Source organism: Moschus berezovskii, chromosome 10 (genome assembly GCF_049115385.1).
Source record: "Moschus berezovskii isolate FMDL1 chromosome 10, NW_MosBer_1.0, whole genome shotgun sequence".
Lineage (NCBI taxonomy): Eukaryota > Metazoa > Chordata > Mammalia > Artiodactyla > Moschidae > Moschus > Moschus berezovskii.
Window position 1 is genome coordinate 30,154,973 of NC_142469.1, and position 20,520 is coordinate 30,175,492.

Here is a 20,520-nt window from a genome sequence, read left to right on the forward strand (position 1 = left end):
TTTAACTGCACACTGGAATTACCTGAAGACTTTTTAAAACTACAAGGCCTGGAATCTATCTCCAGAGACTCTAATTTGTCTAGTATGTGGCCTGAAAAGAGTTATTTTTTTAAAACTCCTCAGTTTTTATTTACTGTGCAGCCACCAGCATATCACCTGGGAACCACTCAGAAATGCAAACTCCTGTCCCACCCTACATCAGACACTCCAGTGTAGGGCCCAGTAGTCTGTTTTCAGTGAGCCCACGAGGTGAGTTGAATGCACACTGAGGTTTGAGTCACTGCCAAGGACAGAGTGGCACGGATGATGGATGGGCTTTGAGTCCCAGGTACCACAGATAATAGCATGTTTTGCCTTCTTCGCACCCACCTTTGGGAAGAGAATTTATGTGATAAATTTGCAAAACACTGCAAATATTTTCTCAGAAGATATAACAGAAAATATTCCTCTCTTACTAGCCAGAATGAGAATCAAAGATACATCTCCTTAGCTGAGAAAATACCTAGTATAGCCTCCTGTGCTAGGTCACTTCAGTTGTGTCTGACTATTTGTGGCCCTATAGACTGTAGCCTGCCAGGCTCCCCTGTCCATGGTGATTTTCCAGTATAAGCGCCTAAGGTAGGTGAGTTCTTATGGCCCAGGCATGGTGATTAGAACTGCGGCTTCAGAGCAAGTTTTTAAATTCCAGAGTGAAAGTGAGATAAATGTGTCCCCAAGCAAGGAGAGAAGTAGAGTAAAAGTGAGTCAACAAGATGTCAGCAGCTAGAGAACACTTTCCCGTGCCCTGCAAATGTGTGCTTGTTAGTTGCATGAAATGCTTGGTGTGGGTGGATTCTTTGGAATCTCAGAGGTTTCACACCCGAGTTATCTTGGTCATGGACACCACTATAATGCCAGGATAGTCCTGACATCTAGGTTGTACTCTTGATTTTTGGACTGAAAGCTGCCTGAAATCATCATCATGGTGCTTGACCAGATTTTGGTTCGTTATGGTAACATTTTAAGAGACGCAGAAATTAAAATACAATATTTCCTGACTGATATTATGCATCAGTCACTGGGTTAAGGCTGTGGGAATACAAGGATAAAAAATCATCCAACTAAGAGTTTTAAATCCAATGGCAAGAAATACACCATATTTCCTGGCTAGACTGTGTAAGGTCTATGCCAGGAATATAAAATGTCCTGGACCACAGCTGATGGTACATTTAATAAAGCTGTGGTTGGGGATGGGAAGTATCAGACATGACTTCCCTAAGGAGGTAACATTTTAACCTGATCTTTAAAAGTGAACAGATTTTCAAAGGTGTGTTCAGTTTAGTTGAAATAGTAAAAAACGTCTGGCATGTGGACTAAGTATAGGAGATAAAGCTGAAAAGGTTGATGAATAATCTTGACGGTAAATACGACATTTTCATAAGAAAGAAAATTGCAAATTATCAGGTCAGTAATTTAGAATGAACTCTGATGGAGGCTGTGTTAGAAAGGAACCAATAATGGAGGCAGAAAGCCCAGTCAACAGATTCTAGTTAACATTCAAGGCAAGACAGGATGAGTGTCTGGAAAGGCAGAGACTTTGGGCACTTACAGGAATGAACTGATTTTTGTTTTCAGTCAGTTCAGTTCAGTTGCTCAGTCGTGTCTGACTCTTTGCGACCCCATGAATCGCAACACGCCAGGCCTCCTTGTCCATCACCAACTCCCGGAGTTCACCCAAACTTATATGCATCGACTTGGTGATGCCATCCAGCCATCTCATTCTCTGTCGTCCCCGTCTCCTCCTGCCCCCAATCCCTCCCAGCATCAGAGTCTTTTCCAATGAGTCAGCTTTTCGCATGAGGTGGCCAAAGTATTGGAGTTTCAGCTTCAGTATCAGTCCTTCCAATGTGAACACCCAGGACTGATCTCCTTTAGGATGGACTGGTTGGATCTCCTTGCAGTCCAAGGGACTCTCAAGTCTTCTCCAACACCACAGGTCAAAAGCATCAATTCTTCAGTGCTTAGCTTTCTTCACAGTCCAACTCTCACATCCATACATGACCATGGGAAAAACCATAGCCTTGATTAGACGGACCTTGGTTGGCAAAGTAATGTCTCTGCTTTTTAATATGCTATCTAGGCTGGTCATAACTTTCCTTCCAAGGAGTAAGCGTCTTTTAATTTCATGGCTGCAATCAGCATCTGCAGTGATTTTGGAGCCCCCAAAAATTAAGTCTGACACTGTTGCCACTGTTTCTCCATCTATTTCCCATGAAGTGATGGGACCAGATGCCGTGATCTTAGTTTTCTGAATGTTGAGCTTCAAGGCAAACTTTTCACTCTCCTCTTTCACGTTCATCAAGAGGCTTTTTAGGTCCTCTTCAGTTTCTGCCATAAAGGTGATGTCATCTGCATATCTGAGGTTATTGATATTTCTCCCGGCAATCTTGACTCCAGCTGGTGCTTCTTCCAGCCCAGTGTTTCTCATGATGTACTCTGCATATAAGTTAAATAAGCAGGGTGACAATATACAACCTTGACGTACTCCTTTTCCTATTTGGAACCAGTCTGTTATTCCATGTCCAGTTCTAACTGTTGCTTCCTGACCCTCACACAGGTTTCTCAAGAGGCAGGTCAGGTGGTCTGGTATTCCCATCTCTTTCAGAATGTTCCACAGTTTATGGTGATCCCCACAGTCAAAGGCTTTGGCATAGTCCATAAAGCAGAAATAGTCTTTTCCCAAACAACAGAATGGGAAAGACTAGAGATCTCTTCAAGATTTTTGTTTTAGGTTCCTTCAGAACACAGTCTATATGATACCATAATGATACGTGTCACTAGGGAGCGTCTGTGTGTGCTCAGTTGTGTCAGCTGCGTCTGACTCTGCAACCCTAATGGACTGTAGCCCACCAGACTCCTCTGTCCATGAGATTCTCCAGGTGAGAATACTGGTCTGGGTCGTTGTGCCCTCCAGGGGGATCTTCCTGACCCAGGGATTAAACGGATCTCTTGTATTGCAGGTGGATTCTTTACCCACTGGGCACCTGGGAAGCCCCTACATGTCATTCATTATATATTTGTCCAAACCCACAGAATGTACCACACCAAGGGTAAACTTTAAGATAAACAATGAACTTTGGGGTCATTTTGATGTGTCAATGTAAGTTAATCAGTTGTGTTAATAACAAATGCACCACTCTAGTGGGGAACCTTGATAATGGGAGAGGCCTTGCATGTGTGGGGACAGGAAGTATAAGAAATTAATGTACCTTTCTCCCAATTCCGCCATGAACCTAAAACTACTCTAAAAAAGCAAAATCTTTTAAAAACAAAAAAATTTTTTTAAAGTCCAGAGAGACAAAATTTCACACAATATTTTTCCATATTTATTTAGCAGAAATTTAGCTAAGTAAACAGTTTGAAATAGTTCATTATTAATAATTTTAAAATTCTGCAGTTACCAAAAATAGTATCACAACATGCATTAATAATGCTCTTGATACTACTTTAAACATTTTTAAGATGGGTTATGAATTAGCATTTGTACTGAGCTAATGTTATAACTGTAGTAGCTAGAGTTACGAAATATTAATAATTAAATAAATAAATAATTGAACTATATACTTAAATAAACCTAATAATTAAACTACTACAAAAGCTGAGTTAATTTCAGTTGTCATAATTCGATTATTAATCTTGACAGGAGAAGTGCCACTAAAAATTTAGGGCTCCAAGGGTTTTCCAGCAAAGGAAAACAGCTTACTATGAGAAGGTATAATCCCCTATAGATTAAATCAAATGGCTAATCATCATTTTTTGTGAAGCCCATACGGCATCTGAGAATTCCGAGTATTCCTTAAAGACCTGACATGTTATTATCATAATACTGTCCATTATGTCACTACAAGGTCACAAAGCACAACACGTTGCACGTGTTGAAAACTCCTTTCCTGAAGAAGCTGCTCACAGCTGAGCTGATTCATAGGAACGTGTAACTGCGAATCTGCGTAGGTGCTCAGCGAGCTACTTAACACAGTAGTGCTGAAAAACTTGTAAATATGATTTTGAGAGCCCATAACCCCTCTCTCCACCTCCAGTGAATGCAATGGAATCCGAATATTCAATTGTAAAGTAAATAATAACGGAGGCAAAATCCAAGGAAAGTACACGTTGGTCTCTCAGCCTTAACTTCCACTATCTCCCTGCCTAACGCTGAGTCACGAATACTTGGTTCTACTGCCACCTGTCTGCAGTGTTTCCCTCTCCACAGACTCTGCTATGGCCATTTTGATACTTAACATACAAACTTGTACTCACTGGTTTTGTCTGATCCTTGTATTGGCAATTAAAGGCAGATAGTCCTTTCTCACGTCTATATTTCCTGATCCTGGCAGTGCCTGGTACAAGTTAAATGCTCAGCAAATGTTTGTTGAATGAATAAATGAACTAGACAATATTGATTCCAGAGGTTGTAACGAAACACTGTAATAAGTATTTCGTTACTTAAAACTACGTTTAATATAATGCCCCCCAAAAAGGAAGGAAAAAGAAAACTAGTCTTCTCGGATTATTTCTAAGATCAATACTTTTTAATCCTTATGTTCATTTATATTCATGTACATGTTACAATTATACACTGGCACAATGTAAGATCAGCTCTCAGTGCTTATTTTTCATTCACATCCCCTACTATTAGTGTAGATTAGCACCAAAAGATAATTCCTAAAGAAATATGTCTCATGAAATGATTTATCAATAATATTAATGTATTATTAAAGTAAATTTTCTCATCCAAGTCTATCCATCTCTACTTTCAAGTCAGGGCTTGTTCATGATAAAAGACAGGTCTAATCACTTTTCAATTCTAATTTTCCTTTGGTATAGTAATAAACAAATTATCAAGCAGCAGGTTCCCCCAGTTTTTAATATATTAGTAAAACCACTTCATGTTTCTTCCCCATTTATATTCTTACAGGTAAAATTCCATTACAATGAATTCTCTTGGATAACCAAATTGATTTGTTGTGGCAAATTCACTGTTAGAGAAAAGTTATTTTATATACACTATATAAGCTTTCAGTATCAATTTATTACAAAGATGCTAGGTTTCAGGAAGTGAAAACCAGCATCTGAAGTCTGAGTAAAAAGTGACACATATACAATTCTTTCCATCAAGATCAGAGGTCACTGTGTAGTATGGTACTCTTTATTTTGAAATTTTACATGTAAAATTACAGAACAATCAATAAGTAATTTCTTTCTTTCCTTCATATAACAAAGGTTCCAACAAAGTACTTTTATACCAGTTTATTCTTCATAAATAAATCACTATTATATAACTACTTACTGAGAAATTAAAATATTTGAATTTCTTAAAAAAATACAGAGCCCTTCTTGATTAACAGAATTTGTTTTAATGGGATTTTATCTAGAGTATCTTATACCTTAGACAAGGAACCATTAAAACAAAGTCAATGACAAAGAATTTATGTGACTATATCACACATTTCAGGAAACAAACATGAAGAAACAATTTAAGGCTACCCAGTAATAGCTTCTCATAAAACCCAGTGAACCTTACATTTGTAATTAGACTTCAAAGAGATGAAAATATTAATCTACGTTGAGCCAAGATTAGGAAATCTTCCACTGCTGACATTTTCATGTTCTTAGTTTTTCAATCAAATAATCAGCCTGTAATTAAAAAAATAACATATCTTTATTCTAATTATCATAGCCTATATGAAATCATTTTACTGGCACTCCTATTATAATAAGCTACAACAGAAGAGCTGGATACTATGTATTCTTTTCCTAAAAATCTTATAAAAAACTCTCAATTGCTTTTAAACTACTCCAGTACTCTTGCCTAGAAAATCCTATGGATGGAGGGGCCTGGTAGGCTGCAGTCCGTGGGGTCGCTAAGGGTCAGACGCGACTGAGCGACTTCACTTTCACTTTTCACTTTCACACACTGGAGAAGGAAATGGCAACCCACTCCAGTGTTCTTGCCTGGAGAATCCCAGGGACGGGGGAGCCTGGTGGGCTTCCGTCTATGGGGTCACACAGAGTCGGACACAACTGAAGTGACTAAGCAGCAGTAGCAGCAGCAAAGGGGTTTATTTAATATTTTGTATATACATAGGCAGATTTTTATCTACATTGCCTATTTGTCAGAAAGTTCCAAAAAGAAATATTTATAACACTGAAGTTTTATAAAGTAAACTAGGGGAGCTTCCCTAGTGGCTCAGCAGTAAAAGAATCTGCCTGCATATGCAGGGGACAAAGGTTCACTCCCTGGCCAGGGATGATCCCATAGGCTGTGGAGCAACTGAGCCAGTGTACCACAACCACTGAGCCTGCTCTCCAGAGCCCAGGAGCTGCAATTTCTGAGCCCACGTGCCACAACTGCTGAAGCCCGTGCACCCCAGAGCCTGTGCTCCACAAAGAGAAGCCCCTGCAATGAGCAAAGAGAGTGGCTCCCACTTGCCACGACTAGAGAAAAGCCCGTGCAGCAGCCAAGACCCAGCACAGCCAAAGCTCAATAAGAATTATTGTTTAAAAATCAAGAAGTAAACTATATATGGAGGAACTTGAAATGCATTTTACTAAGTGAAAGAAGTGAAAAGGCTACATATAATATGTTTCTAACTGTATGATATTCTGGAAAAGGCAAAACTGGAGACTTAAAAAAAAAAAAATCAGTGGTTACCAGAGGTTAAGGGGCAAGGAGAAATGAATGATCAGAACACAGAGGATTTTTAGGGCACCTAAACTACTCTGCATGGTACTATAGTGTTGGATACATGTCATGATACATTTGTCCAAAGCCACAGTATATATACTACACAAAGAATGAACCCTAATGAAAACTCTGGACTTTGAGTGATAATGATTTATCAGTGTAGTTTCACGGATTACAACAAATTTATCACTGTGGTGTAGGATGTTGATAGTGGGAGAGATTGTGAGTACGTGGGGACACAGGATATATGGGAACTCTCTGAACTTTCCATTCAATTTTTCTGTGAACCTAAAATTCTTTAAAAAAAATTATTTAAAACAGAATAAAAACTAAGGTCTTCTAGTTATATTATTTCAGATACTTTACTCAGTCATCTTATATATCTGGAATACTATATAAGATTTCAGAATGTTAATATCTTTATTTTGATTTTTTCAAAGTCTCATAGTACATACTTAATATATATATTTAAGAAGAGTTCAGATTCCCAGGATGAACCATTAACAGATATCATAACTTTGCTCATTCATTTTTTTCCCAACTAAAAAATCTTGTAAGGAATACAGTTTGGAAGTTATAAAAAGGTATTTAAATTATTTTTTATTATAAAACATAGTATAGAAAATTAGAAATATAGATTTAAAAAAATACCTCTTTTTTATCATAGCAATATTTTAAAGAGACCACACCAGTTTCCTACAAAATGTCCCATTTTTTAATCTGAAGTACACACACATCTTGGCTTCCCAGGTGGCACTAGTGGTAAGGAACTCATCTGCCAATGCAGGAGAGTAACAGACGGGGGTTCGATTCCTAGGTTAGGAAGATCCACTGGAGGAGGGCGTGCCAATTCACTCCAGTATTCCTGCCTGGAAAATTCCATGGACAGAGGAGTCTGGCAGGTTACAGTCCATGGGGTCACACAGAGTTGGACATGACTGAAGCAACTTAGCATGCACACACGTATATCTTAAATATATTTTTAATTAAATAAAATAATCTGGACAAGTTGAAGAAAGAGATAGTAAGTCTGAAATGTGAAGTCTCTAAAAATCAAATGTTTTTTCATTTCTTCTGTAATATGACTATAATAATAATATATATTAACTACTGGTAATTACTTAATTTATAATTTGATGGTTTTTCAGATATAGCTGCTACAGGTCACCTTATCATCGTGGACATAAAAGAAACTGGTAAATTACTAGTCAAGTGGCCCTGGAAAGACAGTCATTTAATAACAAAGCTTGAGTGTCAGGTTACAAGCTTATAATCAGTAGAATTCTATTCTACTGTTGCTCTAGCAAAGCAGAATTCTGCAATTTTTTAGACTCACAGCTTCAACTTCAGGTTTAGTAGCTGATGCTGCTTGCCTCTGTTTCTACAAAGAGGCTAATGATGATAGAGGCTGCATTTACTGAGCCCTTACTATCTGCAAGGAACAGTTTTAAGCACTTTGTGCATGTGTGTGTGTGTGTGTGTGTGTGTGTGTGTGTGTGCTTAGTCGTTCAGTTGCGTCCAACTCTTTGCAAACCCATGGACTACAGCCCACCTAGCTCCTCTTTCAACCGAATTTTCCAGGCAAGAATACTGGAGTGGGTTGCCATTTCCTTCTCCACGGGATCTTCCTGACCCAGGGATCGAACCTGTGGCTCCTGCACCTCCTGCATTGGCAGGCAGACTCCTTACCACTGCACCGTGTTACTTAAATCATCGATCCTCTTCTGAACCCTACAGGCAGGCACTATTACCCATAGGTCAGTAGTAGACAAAAAACTTGGGCCTTAAAACGTTTAAGTAACTTGCACATGGTTACTTGAATAACTAATATAGATAGAATTCAGAACTATTAATGCCATGAACTTCTATATCATATCCTCTGCTTACAATTCAGAAACTTCACCACAGTGTCTCTTCCTACAGATCTGATGACCTGGAAAGTCCCTCAAATTAAAAGATTATTTTGGATATGTGCAAATAGTGTGTTAAAACAGATGACCAAATCTATAAGAGGTGTAAGTGTCTACTGTTGCTAAGGAAAGAAAAACTACAACCGAAAGGACAAATATTTTTGTATGCTGCTAGCGTAACAATAACACTCACTGTGATAAACCAATAGGAATTCACTCTATAAACCAATCTCGACATGAAGCTCAGCTGATCAGCTGGTGCCAGAACATGAAGGTGCAAGTGGGAAATGGAACAGAATGGTGACACATGGAAACCCATTCTGAAACAGAAAAGTGCGAGATAACTGACAGATTAGTTCTACCATAGTTTACAGCTATATTTTCAGGTTAAAACACATAAATATTAAAGACACCCAAGACAGGTTACCCAAGGTAGACAGATTACCACTCAAACAACTCTTCCACTGTTTTTCTACATGAACTTCAGAGTATTCACACAGTTCTTTCTCATGTTGAAGTTCACAGTAAGATAAACTCTTCATCAAGAAAAGCTTTCACAGAATATTATGGCACTGTGTAACTCTTATGACTTCTGAGCTGGCGTTATGTCTTACTTCAGGTCTTATCACATTATCTTTAATTCTCCTAAAAAATGCTGAGTCACTGGGCACTGAGTAGAGGTAGGGGGCCCTTAGTTCTAAGACATGACCAGTAGATGGCATGCTTTCTCCTAAATAAAATGGTCAATTCCTTACCATCACTAAAAAATCTTCGTCATCACTTTAAGTTTCTTGAATGCTAAAAGTTAGATTTTTTCCCTAAGGAAATTCAACTTATACACAATTTTATAGGAATGCACACACTGAACGAAGAAGACCAAGTAACTTCACCTGCCCACTGCGTGAATATACTTGTCTGTCCAAACTATAAGTGGCGACTATTAGATGTTGAGATATGAAAAGAACTTTTGTTTATTAAATTTACTAATGAACAATATGTTCACTTTCAGGAAAACGGCATTTAAACCATGAACTCTGCATCTCTACTTTCATTTTCTCAAGGAAATAACATTTGAGAAAAACCAACTGTATGTATCGGTTTCTATCCGGACGTATACATACCTTGTATTTTCAAAGTCAGTGAAATTATTCCTTTCTAGAATGGCTTTTCCAACAGTTACCATGTTCTCAACTGTAAAACAGGAAAGAAACAACATTATGCTACAGGAGACATTAACTTCACTACCTAGTTATTAACCCAAACTTTTAGATCCTAGGAAAAAGTCGTATCAAATGGATACACATTTAAAGACTTCTTCAACAGCTCTAAGTTATTGAGACGTTTGCTGATCAACACCTGAAATGAAGGTTCAACCTATCACAAACTGTCACACATGAGCTGACTCCAAACAGCTCTTGAGGGATATTATCAAGTGATACTATTTAGGACATCTGATCCTACTGTGGTCTAATTCTAATCATAAGGAAACCAAGTATCTACACAAAAATTGTCTGAGCTAAGAAGATAAGAAAACTTTGAACTTGCCTTTGAACTCCTATTAGGAATATGACACCCCTTAATACTAGCCCAGCTGTGACCAAATGTTTGTTTCGGCTCCAAACTCTCATCTGCCTTAGCATCTTAGCCTCACTGTTTCACGGTCTTCAGATGGAATATGCTTCCCCATTAAAACATTTCTGGCAACCTGGTATCTGCAAGCACAATGCCAAACTTTAGATCCCTTCTCTTTCTGAATGGTGTACTCAAGCATTTAAAAAGGGAAGAAGTGAGAGGATCTGCAGAGGATACTTTCATAAGAGGTTTAAAATCATTGCTATCAGATTGCTTCTCTTAAGTCAGGCTTGAGTGGGAAGGCTTCCATGACAAGGTCAGTACCACTCAGTCAAAAAAAAAAAGCTCACACCAGACTGTATCTTTTTTGCTTTCAAAAGACTCCCAAGATTCGAGGGGTGGGGTAAGGTTAAATTAGGAGGCTGGGATTAACATACATACACTGCTGCTGCTGCTGCTGCTGCTGCTAAGTTCCTTCAGTCGTGTCCGACTCTGTGCGACCCCATAGACGGGAGCCCACTAGGCTCCTCTGTCCCTGGGATTCTCCAGGCAAGAACACTGGAGTGGGTTGCCATTTCCTTCTCCAATGCATGAAAGTGAAAAGTGAAAGTGAAGTTGCTCAGTTGTGTCCGACTCCCAGCGACCCCATGGACTGCAGCCCACCAGGCCCCTCCATCCATGGGATTTTCCAGGCAAGAGTACTGGAGTGGGGTGCATACATACTTCTCCCATACATACAGTACTACATGTAAAACAGATAACCAACAGGGACGTACTGTATAACACAGTGAACTATACTCATTATTTTGTTATAATCTGTAAGGAAAAAGAATTTGAAAAAGAATATATATACATACATGGATAACTGAATCGCTATGCTGTATACCTGAAACTAACACCATATTGAAAATCAACTATACTTCAATGAAAAAATTTTAAAATAAGAGAGAGATGGTAGAAGCATGCTACAGTTCATGTAACAAGATAGAGAAGGACTTTCAGCACCATAAATCTAGTCCAGACATTTTAACTGGATGACAAATTAAACTGAAAATATTCAGAAGAATGTTGCCTAGTTTCTGGTTCAATATGGAGACCTGTGTGATTATTCAACTTGCTTTTGCTTTCAACATAAAACCATTATTGAAAGTATATTTTGAGAAAAAAAAAATACCCCCAAGATGCCAAACATTTGAATAAATAATAAAGACTGTTTTTTCTTTTAATTTCTTTAAAGGACAGATGACTATTTAATCATTTTAACAGTAACATGGCATTATAAAGTATATAGATGAAATATAAATGACAACAATAACACAACAAAGTGTTGCAAAGTTTCTCATATTTTGAATTGATACAATGCTAACTCTAAGTAGGCTGTTATAATTGCAGGATGTGTATTTTAATTTCGCTATAGCAACTACTTTAAAAATACAAAGAAAATTGGCTAAAATGACAGGAGATAAATTAAAGTAGAATATTAAAAGTATGTTTGAAGAAAAAAAAAGTATGTTTGATCAAGCACAGAAAGGCAGGAAAGAAGAAACAGGGCAACAAAAAGCAAGTGGGACAAACAGAAAACAAATGGCAGGATGGCAGACCTAACTCCACTATGTCAATAGTTACGTTAAATGTTTCTGAACCAAATGCTCCAATTAAAAGACAGAGATTTCCACATTACATTGTTTTTTTTTAAATGCCAGATGCAATTACATTGCTATCTTCACGTCTTTAAATATACATATTCAATTTATTGTAAGTAAAGGATAGAAGGGGCTTCCCTGGCGGCTCAGTGGTAAAGAATCTGCCTGCCAGTGCAGGGGACACAGCTTCCATCCCTGGGTCGGAAAGCTCCCGTGGAGAAGAAAATGGCAACCCACTCCAGTATCCTTGCCCAGGAAGTCCCACAGACAGAGAAGCCTGACAGGCTACAGTCCATGGGGTCTCAAAAGAGTTGGATACAATTTAATGACTAAACAGCAACAACACAAGGATAGAAAAAGACACCCAAGACAAACAGTAAGTAATAAGAAAGTCAGGAGTACCTAAATTAGTATCATACAAAACAGACACAAGAAGTATTTCCAGAGATTAAAAAGGAACATTTTATAATGATAAAAATAGATCATTGAGAAGACATGACAATCATGTTATATTTTCACTTAAAACCAGATCCAAACTACATTAAGCAAAACCAATTGTCTCGTTCCTATTTCATTGATATCTACTCTATTATTTCCTTCTTTTTACTTATTTTGATCTGATTTTGCTTGCCTCCTTCTAGTGTCCTAAACTGAAAACAGACCGTTGGTTTTATACCTCCCTTTCTAACATAAGCATTTAAAGCTACAAATTTTACTCTATACACTTTAGCTACACTCTGTAATCCTTTGATATATATTTTTATTATCAATCAATTCAAAATATTGTCTTTTTTGAACTACTTAAAAGTTACTTATAAGTGTGTTAATTTAAAAATATTCAGTACTATTCTGCTGCTGCTGCTAAGTTGCTTCAGTTGTGTCCAACTCTATGCAACCCCATAGACGGCAGCCCACCAGGCTCCCCCATCCCTGGGATGCTGGCAGAAACACTGGAGTGGGTTGCCATTTCCTTCTCCAATGCATAAAAGTGAAAAGTGAAAGTGAAGTCGCTCAGTGGTGTCCGACTCCCAGCAACCCCATGGACTGCAGCCCACCAGGCTCCTCCATCCATGGGATTTTCCAGGCAAGAGTACTGGAGTGGGGTGCCATTTCCTTCTCCACAGTACTATTCTAGATTTTATTATTTCTTCTAATTCCATTGTCATCAGACAACATACAAGATTTTGATCATTTGAAAACGTACTGAGACTTACTTTATTGTCCAGAATATATCTTGGTGAACATGTGCTCATAACAAAATATGTATTCTATAGTTAGATGAAGTTCTATTAATGTTAATTATAGTCACAGGGCTTGACATTGTTACTAAGCTCTTCATATGGTTATTATTTTCCCAACTTTATAGACTATAAAAAAAATGAATTGCTAGGACTTTTAAAGTTTTATTATGAAGATATTCAAATATACACAAAATCAGTAAAAACAGTATTTTATAATGAAATCCAAAACATCTACTATGCTGCTTCAAAATCAGTAACATTTGATTTGCAACAGTTATAAAAGCTTTTAAGAAGAAATATTAGAAAAAGAAAAGCAAGCATAAACACATTTCTTCCTCTTAAAAAAAAAAAAGTAAATACTTAAGGGGCTTCCCTGATGGCTCAGTGGTAGACTGTGCCTGCCCGTGCAGGAGAAATAGGTTCGATCCATGATCTGGGAAGATCACACGTGCCACAGAGCAGCTAGGCCCGTGTGCCACAACTACTGAGCCTGGCCACGAGTTAATAAATGTTGAGGTTGGATGATAAGTACATAAAAATTATACTATTTTCTTTAATTCTGTATATATTGGAAATTTTTCATAATGAAAATTTAAAAAGCCACATGCTCCTTTATCACAATACCTGTCTAAACTATTTCAATTGTCACTGCCATCACTGATGCCAGTTCAAGATGATATGATATGAAGAATACCACCATCCACTTACTGAGTTCTATTTGATCTTTCTTTAGATATTTGCAGTTTTCAAAATGCTTCTTTGGCACCACAAGATAATGATGAGGTGCTGCTGGCTTGATATCTCTGAAGCAAACTAGGTCTTCATTCTAAAGGAAAAAAAAATGTGTCATTTGTTAGTGAATTTTTTAAAAGAATTTCCTAATGCGGTTGAGGCATGTGTTAAACATCATAAATCTCAGTCTGATATGGAAATGGTACTTACGTTAAAACTAATTTCCATTGGGCAATTTTGTGATTATGCATTACGCCCATAAAGACAAGCTTTAGCTTCCTTCATGAGACACTCATTTATCCCAGAGAAGAAAAAGACTTATAGAAAGTCAACTTCCAGGAAACAATTATGAATGAAGCTATTAAATTCATTGCTATAATCCCAAATTTTTTTTAAATTTCATATTTCTCCATCTCTACCCTAAGGTTTTCTTCTCCTAATATATACTTTTAAAGGTTTGACTACAGAATCATAGCAAGTTTGATAAATTCTTTTTTAAATTTAGTTTTTTTCCAAAGTCACATTTTCTTCAATTATAGCATCATCTAGCATCTACATGTGGAGAAGGAAATGGCAACCCACTCCAGTGTTCTTGCCTGGAGAATCCCAGGGACGGGGGAGCCTGGTGGGCTTCCGTCTATGGGGTCACACAGAATCGGATACGACTGAAGTGACTTAGCAGCAGCAGCAGCACCTACATGGGATTACATTTTCGAAATTTTTCTACAAATTTTTTTTTTAATTTGCCACTTTATAGCATTAAAAAAGACTCAAAATATTGAAAACAAACTCCAGTATATTGTGCTAAGATATGTATGGCATCAGTTTTCTGTTTTATAAACTCTACACAGTAATGTAAGGAAAAAAGAAAAGGAAACAAAACAGTGAGTCTTTCAACCTATTAACATTTGAGTTTCAAGCTTTTCCAAGAGAAAAATCTATATTCCCTAAAAAAGCTTATTCAATTTCTCATACTTAAAACTTAAGTAAAAATTAAATAAAATCAGTATCAATAATCATAGTTTCCCTCAGAAACACTGACAGAATGCACTGTTGCTTATTAGTTCTCCATTACAAGAACTAAAATTCAACTGGGACAAGGGCCTCATATGCATACCAATAATCTTGATTTCAACAAGAATGATGATGAAAGGCAATTGTATATGTATCATGAACTTCCTTATCAGTATCCATCAGTTCAGTTCAGTCGCTCAGTCGTGTCTGACTCTTTGAGACTCCATCGACTGCAGCACACCAGGCCTCCCTGTCCATCACCAACTCCCGGAGTTTACCCAAACTCATGCCCATTGAGTCGGTGATGCCATCCAGCCATCTCATCCTCTGTCATCCCCTTCTCCTCCTGCCCCCAATCCCTCCCAGCATCAGGATCTTTTCAAATAAGTCAGTTCCTCATATCAGGTAGCCAAAGTATTGGAGTTTCAGCCTCAGCATCAGTCCTTCCAAAGAACGCCCAGGACTGATCTCCTTTAGGATGGACTGGCTGGATCTCCTTGCAGTCCAAGGGACTCTCAAGAGTCTTCTCCAGCACCACTGTTCAAAAACATCAATTCTTTGGTGCTCAGCTTTCTTTATAGTCCAGCTCTCACATCCATACATGACTACTGGAAAAACCATAGCTTTGACTAGATGGACCTTTGGTGGCAAAGTAATGTCTCTGCTTTTTAATATGCTGTATAGGTTGGTCATAGCTTTTCTTCCAAGGAGCAAGCGTCTTTTAATTTCATGGCTGCAGTCACCATGTGCAGTGATTTTGGAGCCCCCCAAAATAAAGTCTGTCACTGTTTTCACTGTTTCCCCATCTGTTTGCCATGAAGTGATCAGTATCCATACTGCTCACCTAAGCTTTAGGTGACCGACAAACTGATATCCAATGACACCACATGATACTTTAATATCACAAATATACTGTGTATCTGTCATATTCTATATGACATAGCTGTACTTTATAAAGAATAAACCATATACTTTGCTCCTTCTCCTTCTTCAGAGCTTTATTCAAATGCCACCTTCTTTTCTTTTTTAAAATTTATTTGGCTGCATCAGATCTTAGCTGTGGCACACAGGCTCTCTGTTGTTATATGGACTCTTGCATTGAGGCACGCAGGCATGGGCTCCAGCTCAGTAGTTGTGCATGGGCCCAGCTGTTCCAGGGCACATGAGATCTTAGTTCCCTGACCAGGGATCAAACCCGTGTCCCCTGCATTAGCAAGCAGATTCTTAACCACTGGACTACCAGGGAAGTCCTCAAATGCCACCTTCTTAGTGAAGCATTTCCTTACTAAAATTTTCAAGCTGCATCCCTTTTCTCTTCTGTTGTTCCCCATCTAAGAAACTATGCATTTTATTTATTATGTTGCTTATTGTCTATTTCCTGTGAGTAGAATGTAAGCGCCACGAGGACGGGATTTTTGCTCATTTTATTTCTTGCTGCATCCCAATGCCTCCAGCAGTGTCTGGCACACAGAAGGTGCTCATGTAAATACTGAGTAACGGACGGGTGACTGAGTTTCCTCTTTCCCAGGGACAAAGCTCTACCTCTCGGGGCCAGTTTAAACCTCTCTCCATTGGTACCTGCCCATCGGGATTTAAGCACACCAAAGACTTCCCTGTTTCATAAAACTTTCTCTTAACTCCACGTCCTCCTGTATTTACCACTATCTCTCCCTTCTCCCCAAGACTGTCAAACTTCCTTCAGAAGTCGTCTGTCTTTGCTGTCTTCAGTGTTTTAGGCTGAATCGCGAGGTTTTTATCAATGATCTGCCCTCTGCCCCATCACTGCACTGCATTTGTTCTCCTGAAGGTCAGCGGTCATCACCCTGGGGACAAAACCAGTTCTAAGTTGGCCTCTCTGCATGCATACTGGAGAGTCATCCAACCCAGATATGAGGATGAGGGAAGGGAGATATTGCTGCCAATTCCTATCTTCTCAACATATTCCTTTCTCTGCGCTTTCCTAGTTTCCCCTCTGTTTCTCTGTCCCCTTTTCAGGTCTTCATCCTCTGCCTCTCTCTTATGATGTTCTTTAGAGTTCTGTGCAGGGACCCCTTCACTACAAATATGTCCTAGGTGATGTTATTAATGTCCCTCTTTTCAATTTCCACCTATAAGCTGGCAGTTCCTATCATCTGGGCTAGAGATGCAGACCTCTGCATTGTCAGACTCCTAATTATTTCTAAATTGATCTACATTTTATATCAGGCTGGATTACCGCAACAGCTTCAGAACCAATTTCTATGCCTCAAGCCTGGTCCTCTCCAAATCATTCTTCCCCAGGGTACCAAATGATTTTTCGAAGATCAAACGTTTTCATGGACTTCCTCAACCCTTTTCTTCCAACCCAGCATGAACAGTAGCAATAAACTGTGGCGCTTCCTTCCCTTCACTCTTCAAATAAAGCCCAAACTGCTTAACGTGAAGCACAACAGCCTTAATAACTTGGCCCTCGCCTACCTCTCCACGCTCATCTTTCACCACTCATCCCTTCAAACTCTATACTCCAGTTAGATTCCATTTCTATTCGCCTGTGGCGGAGACCAAACCGCGGAAGGTTCTCTTTACCGAAGACATTCTTCTCTCCTCCTCCTCACCTGACCATACTTATTTTTTCATGTGTCACTTCCTCTGGAAGGTTTCCCTAACCCTTCAGATCTGGTCAGCTGCCCCTCCCACGGGCCTTGCAAAATACTGCAGGTGGTAAAACCATCTCACCGTACACGGAGCACTATCAGCTGCCTCTTCTGTCGTACTGACTCCACCCTTTAGATTATAAAATGTAGACAGGGACTACTAGCCTTTATTTACCTTGCTCACCACTGAATCTCCAACAGTGCTTAGAAGGAATTCAATTTACTTTTAACAAATGAATGACTGCTACAAAACAAAAACAAAGCCCAGAATCTTTGGAGCTGATTCTTTCAAAAGACCGTTTCTTTAAAGGCGAGTCAAGCTGGTAGACCAAAGTGCCTGCCCGATATCTGTTTTAAAATATCTGAGCAAAGTCTAAATGCTCTGAAAATTTCCACATATCCCAACTGATAATAACACTTCTAAGGAACTGGACTCTTCAGTGGAAATCAGAATGTATTAACCAATAGTGTGACCACGGACCACTTCTGCCAGCCTATTTTCAGTCGATCTAACAAATGGGCTTTTCACAATCACCATTATCTACTTTCTACTAGTTTGTTTTCAGTATCAGTATTTGCAGAATGTAGAGGCAGAGTCTAGAAAAGTGGGGGAGGGGTGGTGCAGGGGGAGGTTCCTTTAATAAAATCAGGGGTCACCGTTGTCCACCGACCACCTCGGCAGCTGCGGAGAGGGGTTTTATCTCCACGCTCTCTCCCCTTAGAGCAGTAAACGAGGCTGGCAACGCTCCCGGCGCCGAGAACCAAGCCTGTCTGTATCACTGGGGCACGCAGCCTGCCCCAGCTCCGCCGACGCAGGCCCGTCCCCACCCGACCCACGCCGGCGAGGCCCCCAGCGGAGCCCCCGAGGGCGTCCCGGGTCCCGCCCTCGCCGGGCCGCGCGCGCAGCCCACCTCGCAGTGCAGGAGCTCGGTGCCGGGGTCCCGGTGCGCCGCGATCCGGCAGAACACGCACTTGCTGCCGTGGCCCGCGAGCTCCGGGGACTCGGCGGCGACCGCGGGGGTCACCCCTGGGGGCCCCGCGGGGTGGGCAGCCGCCGCTGCCTCAGAGCGGGCACACGACTTCCCTAAGTCGCACTGCTGCGCCTCCGTCATCGCTCCCGCTCTCCGGCGCCGCTGAGAGGCTTCTCCGGGGCGACAGGGCCTCTTGCAGAGTCAGCCTCCTGCACCGCCTAGATTCTACCTCGAGGCGGCGCCCCTCGCCTGGCGCCGGGCCGGGCAGGGAGCAGGGCACAGCGCGCATCCACGGCGACCGGAGCCGCAGAAGCCAGAGGCGGGCCTTCACGCTGACTGCCACGCGGGGGCGCGCGAGGACGCGACTCGGAAGAGCAGCCGGCGTCGCCCGTCCCCGTGCGTCTCGGTGGTAACGACGCAGGACTTCCGCCGCAGCGGCCGCTCGCGCCCCGCGTCGCGGTGACGTCACGTTCGCGCTCTACCGGGGGAGCGAATGGAGCTTGTTGACCGTTCTGAACGTCTTCTCCCTGAAGCCAGTAACACAAAGCGCCTCGAGTGTATAATCATGTCTTAAAAAAAAAAAAAAGCTTTAAAAAAATTTGTAGGTTTTACGAGAATGAACATTTCTAGAGCTTTGTTTTCTACACAGACTATATTTGATGCTTTGGGTATCCATTTTCTACCATGATAATTTTAGCTGATAAGGCTCAAAATATCAAACAGAACTTCACACCTGTTTTTACCTTTTGTTGTTATTGACAGCACCAGCTAGATCAAAATAGTGGGCTTTATCTCATTCTTCATACACAGGTAAATGCAGAATCCTGTAGTTTATGGTCTGACATATTCCAGAACTTCATATAAATTAATGAACTGACCTAGGAACTTAAAGAACTTGGCAAGAAATTCAGGCAGGGCTTTCTTGGGAGTTGTGCTTCGGGAAAGAGCGAAAAATGAGTAACACATTACCTTGTTGGCTCCCTGGGTTGGGAGGGGCGCACGAGTTGGTCCCATAAGTGGGATGAGGGTCGGCCAGATCTGGCGGTCTATGCGGGTGGGGTGGCTTAGGAGGTCTGCCCACCCACCCCCACCCTCTTGAGGGTGCTGTGTGCAGGGATCATCAGTAATACCTTCTTTCTGCTCAGGACACCACAGAAGGAGCAGTTGGGTTTTTGGTCTTTTTGTACCTTGTTTATAATTTGTTCAAGCAGTACTTCAGTTCAGTCCCTCAGTCCTGTCCAACCCTTTGTAACCACATGGACTGCAGCATGCCAGATTTCCGGTCCATCACCAACTCTCTGGAGCTTGCTCAAAACTTGCAAGCAGTTATTTTTAGTCCTTTCAGTTCAGTTCAGTTCAGTCGCTCAGTTGTGTCCCACTCTTTGTGACACCGTAAATCACAGCACGCCAGGCCTCCCTGTCCATCACCAACTCCCGGAGTTCACTCAAACTCATGTCCATCGATTCGGTGATGCCGTCCAGCCATCTCATTCTCTGTCGTTCCCATCTCCTCCCACCCCCAATCCCTCCCAACATCAGAGTCTTTTCCAGTGAGTCAACTCTTCGTATGAGGTGGCCAGAGTACTGGAGTTTCAGCTTTAGCATCAGTCCTAACAATGAACACCCAGGATTGATCTCCTTTAGAATGGACTAGTTGGATCTCCTTGCAGTCCAAGGGACTCGCAAGAGTCTTCTCCAACACCACAGTTCAAAAGCATCAATTCTTCAGTGATCAGCTTTCTTCATAGTCCAACTCTCACATCCATACATGACCACTGGAAAAACCATAGCCTTGACTAGACGGACCTTTGTTGGCAAAGTAATGTCTCTGCTTTTTAATATGATATCTAGGTTGGTCATAACTTTCCTTCCAAGGAGTAAGCATCTTTTAATTTCATGGATGCAATCAGCATCTGCAGTGATTTTGTAGCCCAAAAAAATGAAGTCTGACACTGTATCCACTGTTTCCCCAAATATTTCCCACGAAGCGATGGGATTAGATGCCATGATCTTCGTTTTCTGAATGTTGAGCTTCAAGCCAACTTTTTCACTCTCCTCTTTCACTTTCATCAAGAGGCTT

General features: G+C 40.5%; 1 protein-coding gene across 1 annotated transcript; it reads right to left on the reverse strand.

Annotated features, from left to right (window-relative positions):
* Nucleotides 1–5,163: 5,163 nt before the first annotated feature.
* Nucleotides 5,164–18,670, reverse strand: HINT3 (histidine triad nucleotide binding protein 3). Its single transcript, XM_055433408.2, has 5 exons — nucleotides 18,381–18,670; nucleotides 13,799–13,916; nucleotides 9,756–9,825; nucleotides 8,828–8,954; nucleotides 5,164–5,673 (listed from the first exon to the last, which is right to left on the reverse strand). Exons 1-5 carry the CDS (start codon nucleotides 18,579–18,581, stop codon nucleotides 5,641–5,643), a joined length of 549 nt encoding a protein of 182 aa, XP_055289383.1. The 5' UTR covers nucleotides 18,582–18,670; the 3' UTR covers nucleotides 5,164–5,640.
* Between the last annotated feature and the right edge of the window lie 1,850 nt (nucleotides 18,671–20,520).

Coding starts and splice junctions, on each gene's coding strand:
- HINT3 (XM_055433408.2), bottom strand. CDS start 18,581: ATGACGGAGGCGCAGCAGTGCGACTTAGGGAAGTCGTGTGCCCGCTCT. Junction 13,917..18,380: donor CCGAGCTCCTGCACTGCGAG/GTGGGCTGCGCG, acceptor TTTTTCCTTTAG/AATGAAGACCTAGTTTGCTT. Junction 9,826..13,798: donor GAAAGATCAAATAGAACTCA/GTAAGTGGATGG, acceptor CCTGTTTTACAG/TTGAGAACATGGTAACTGTT.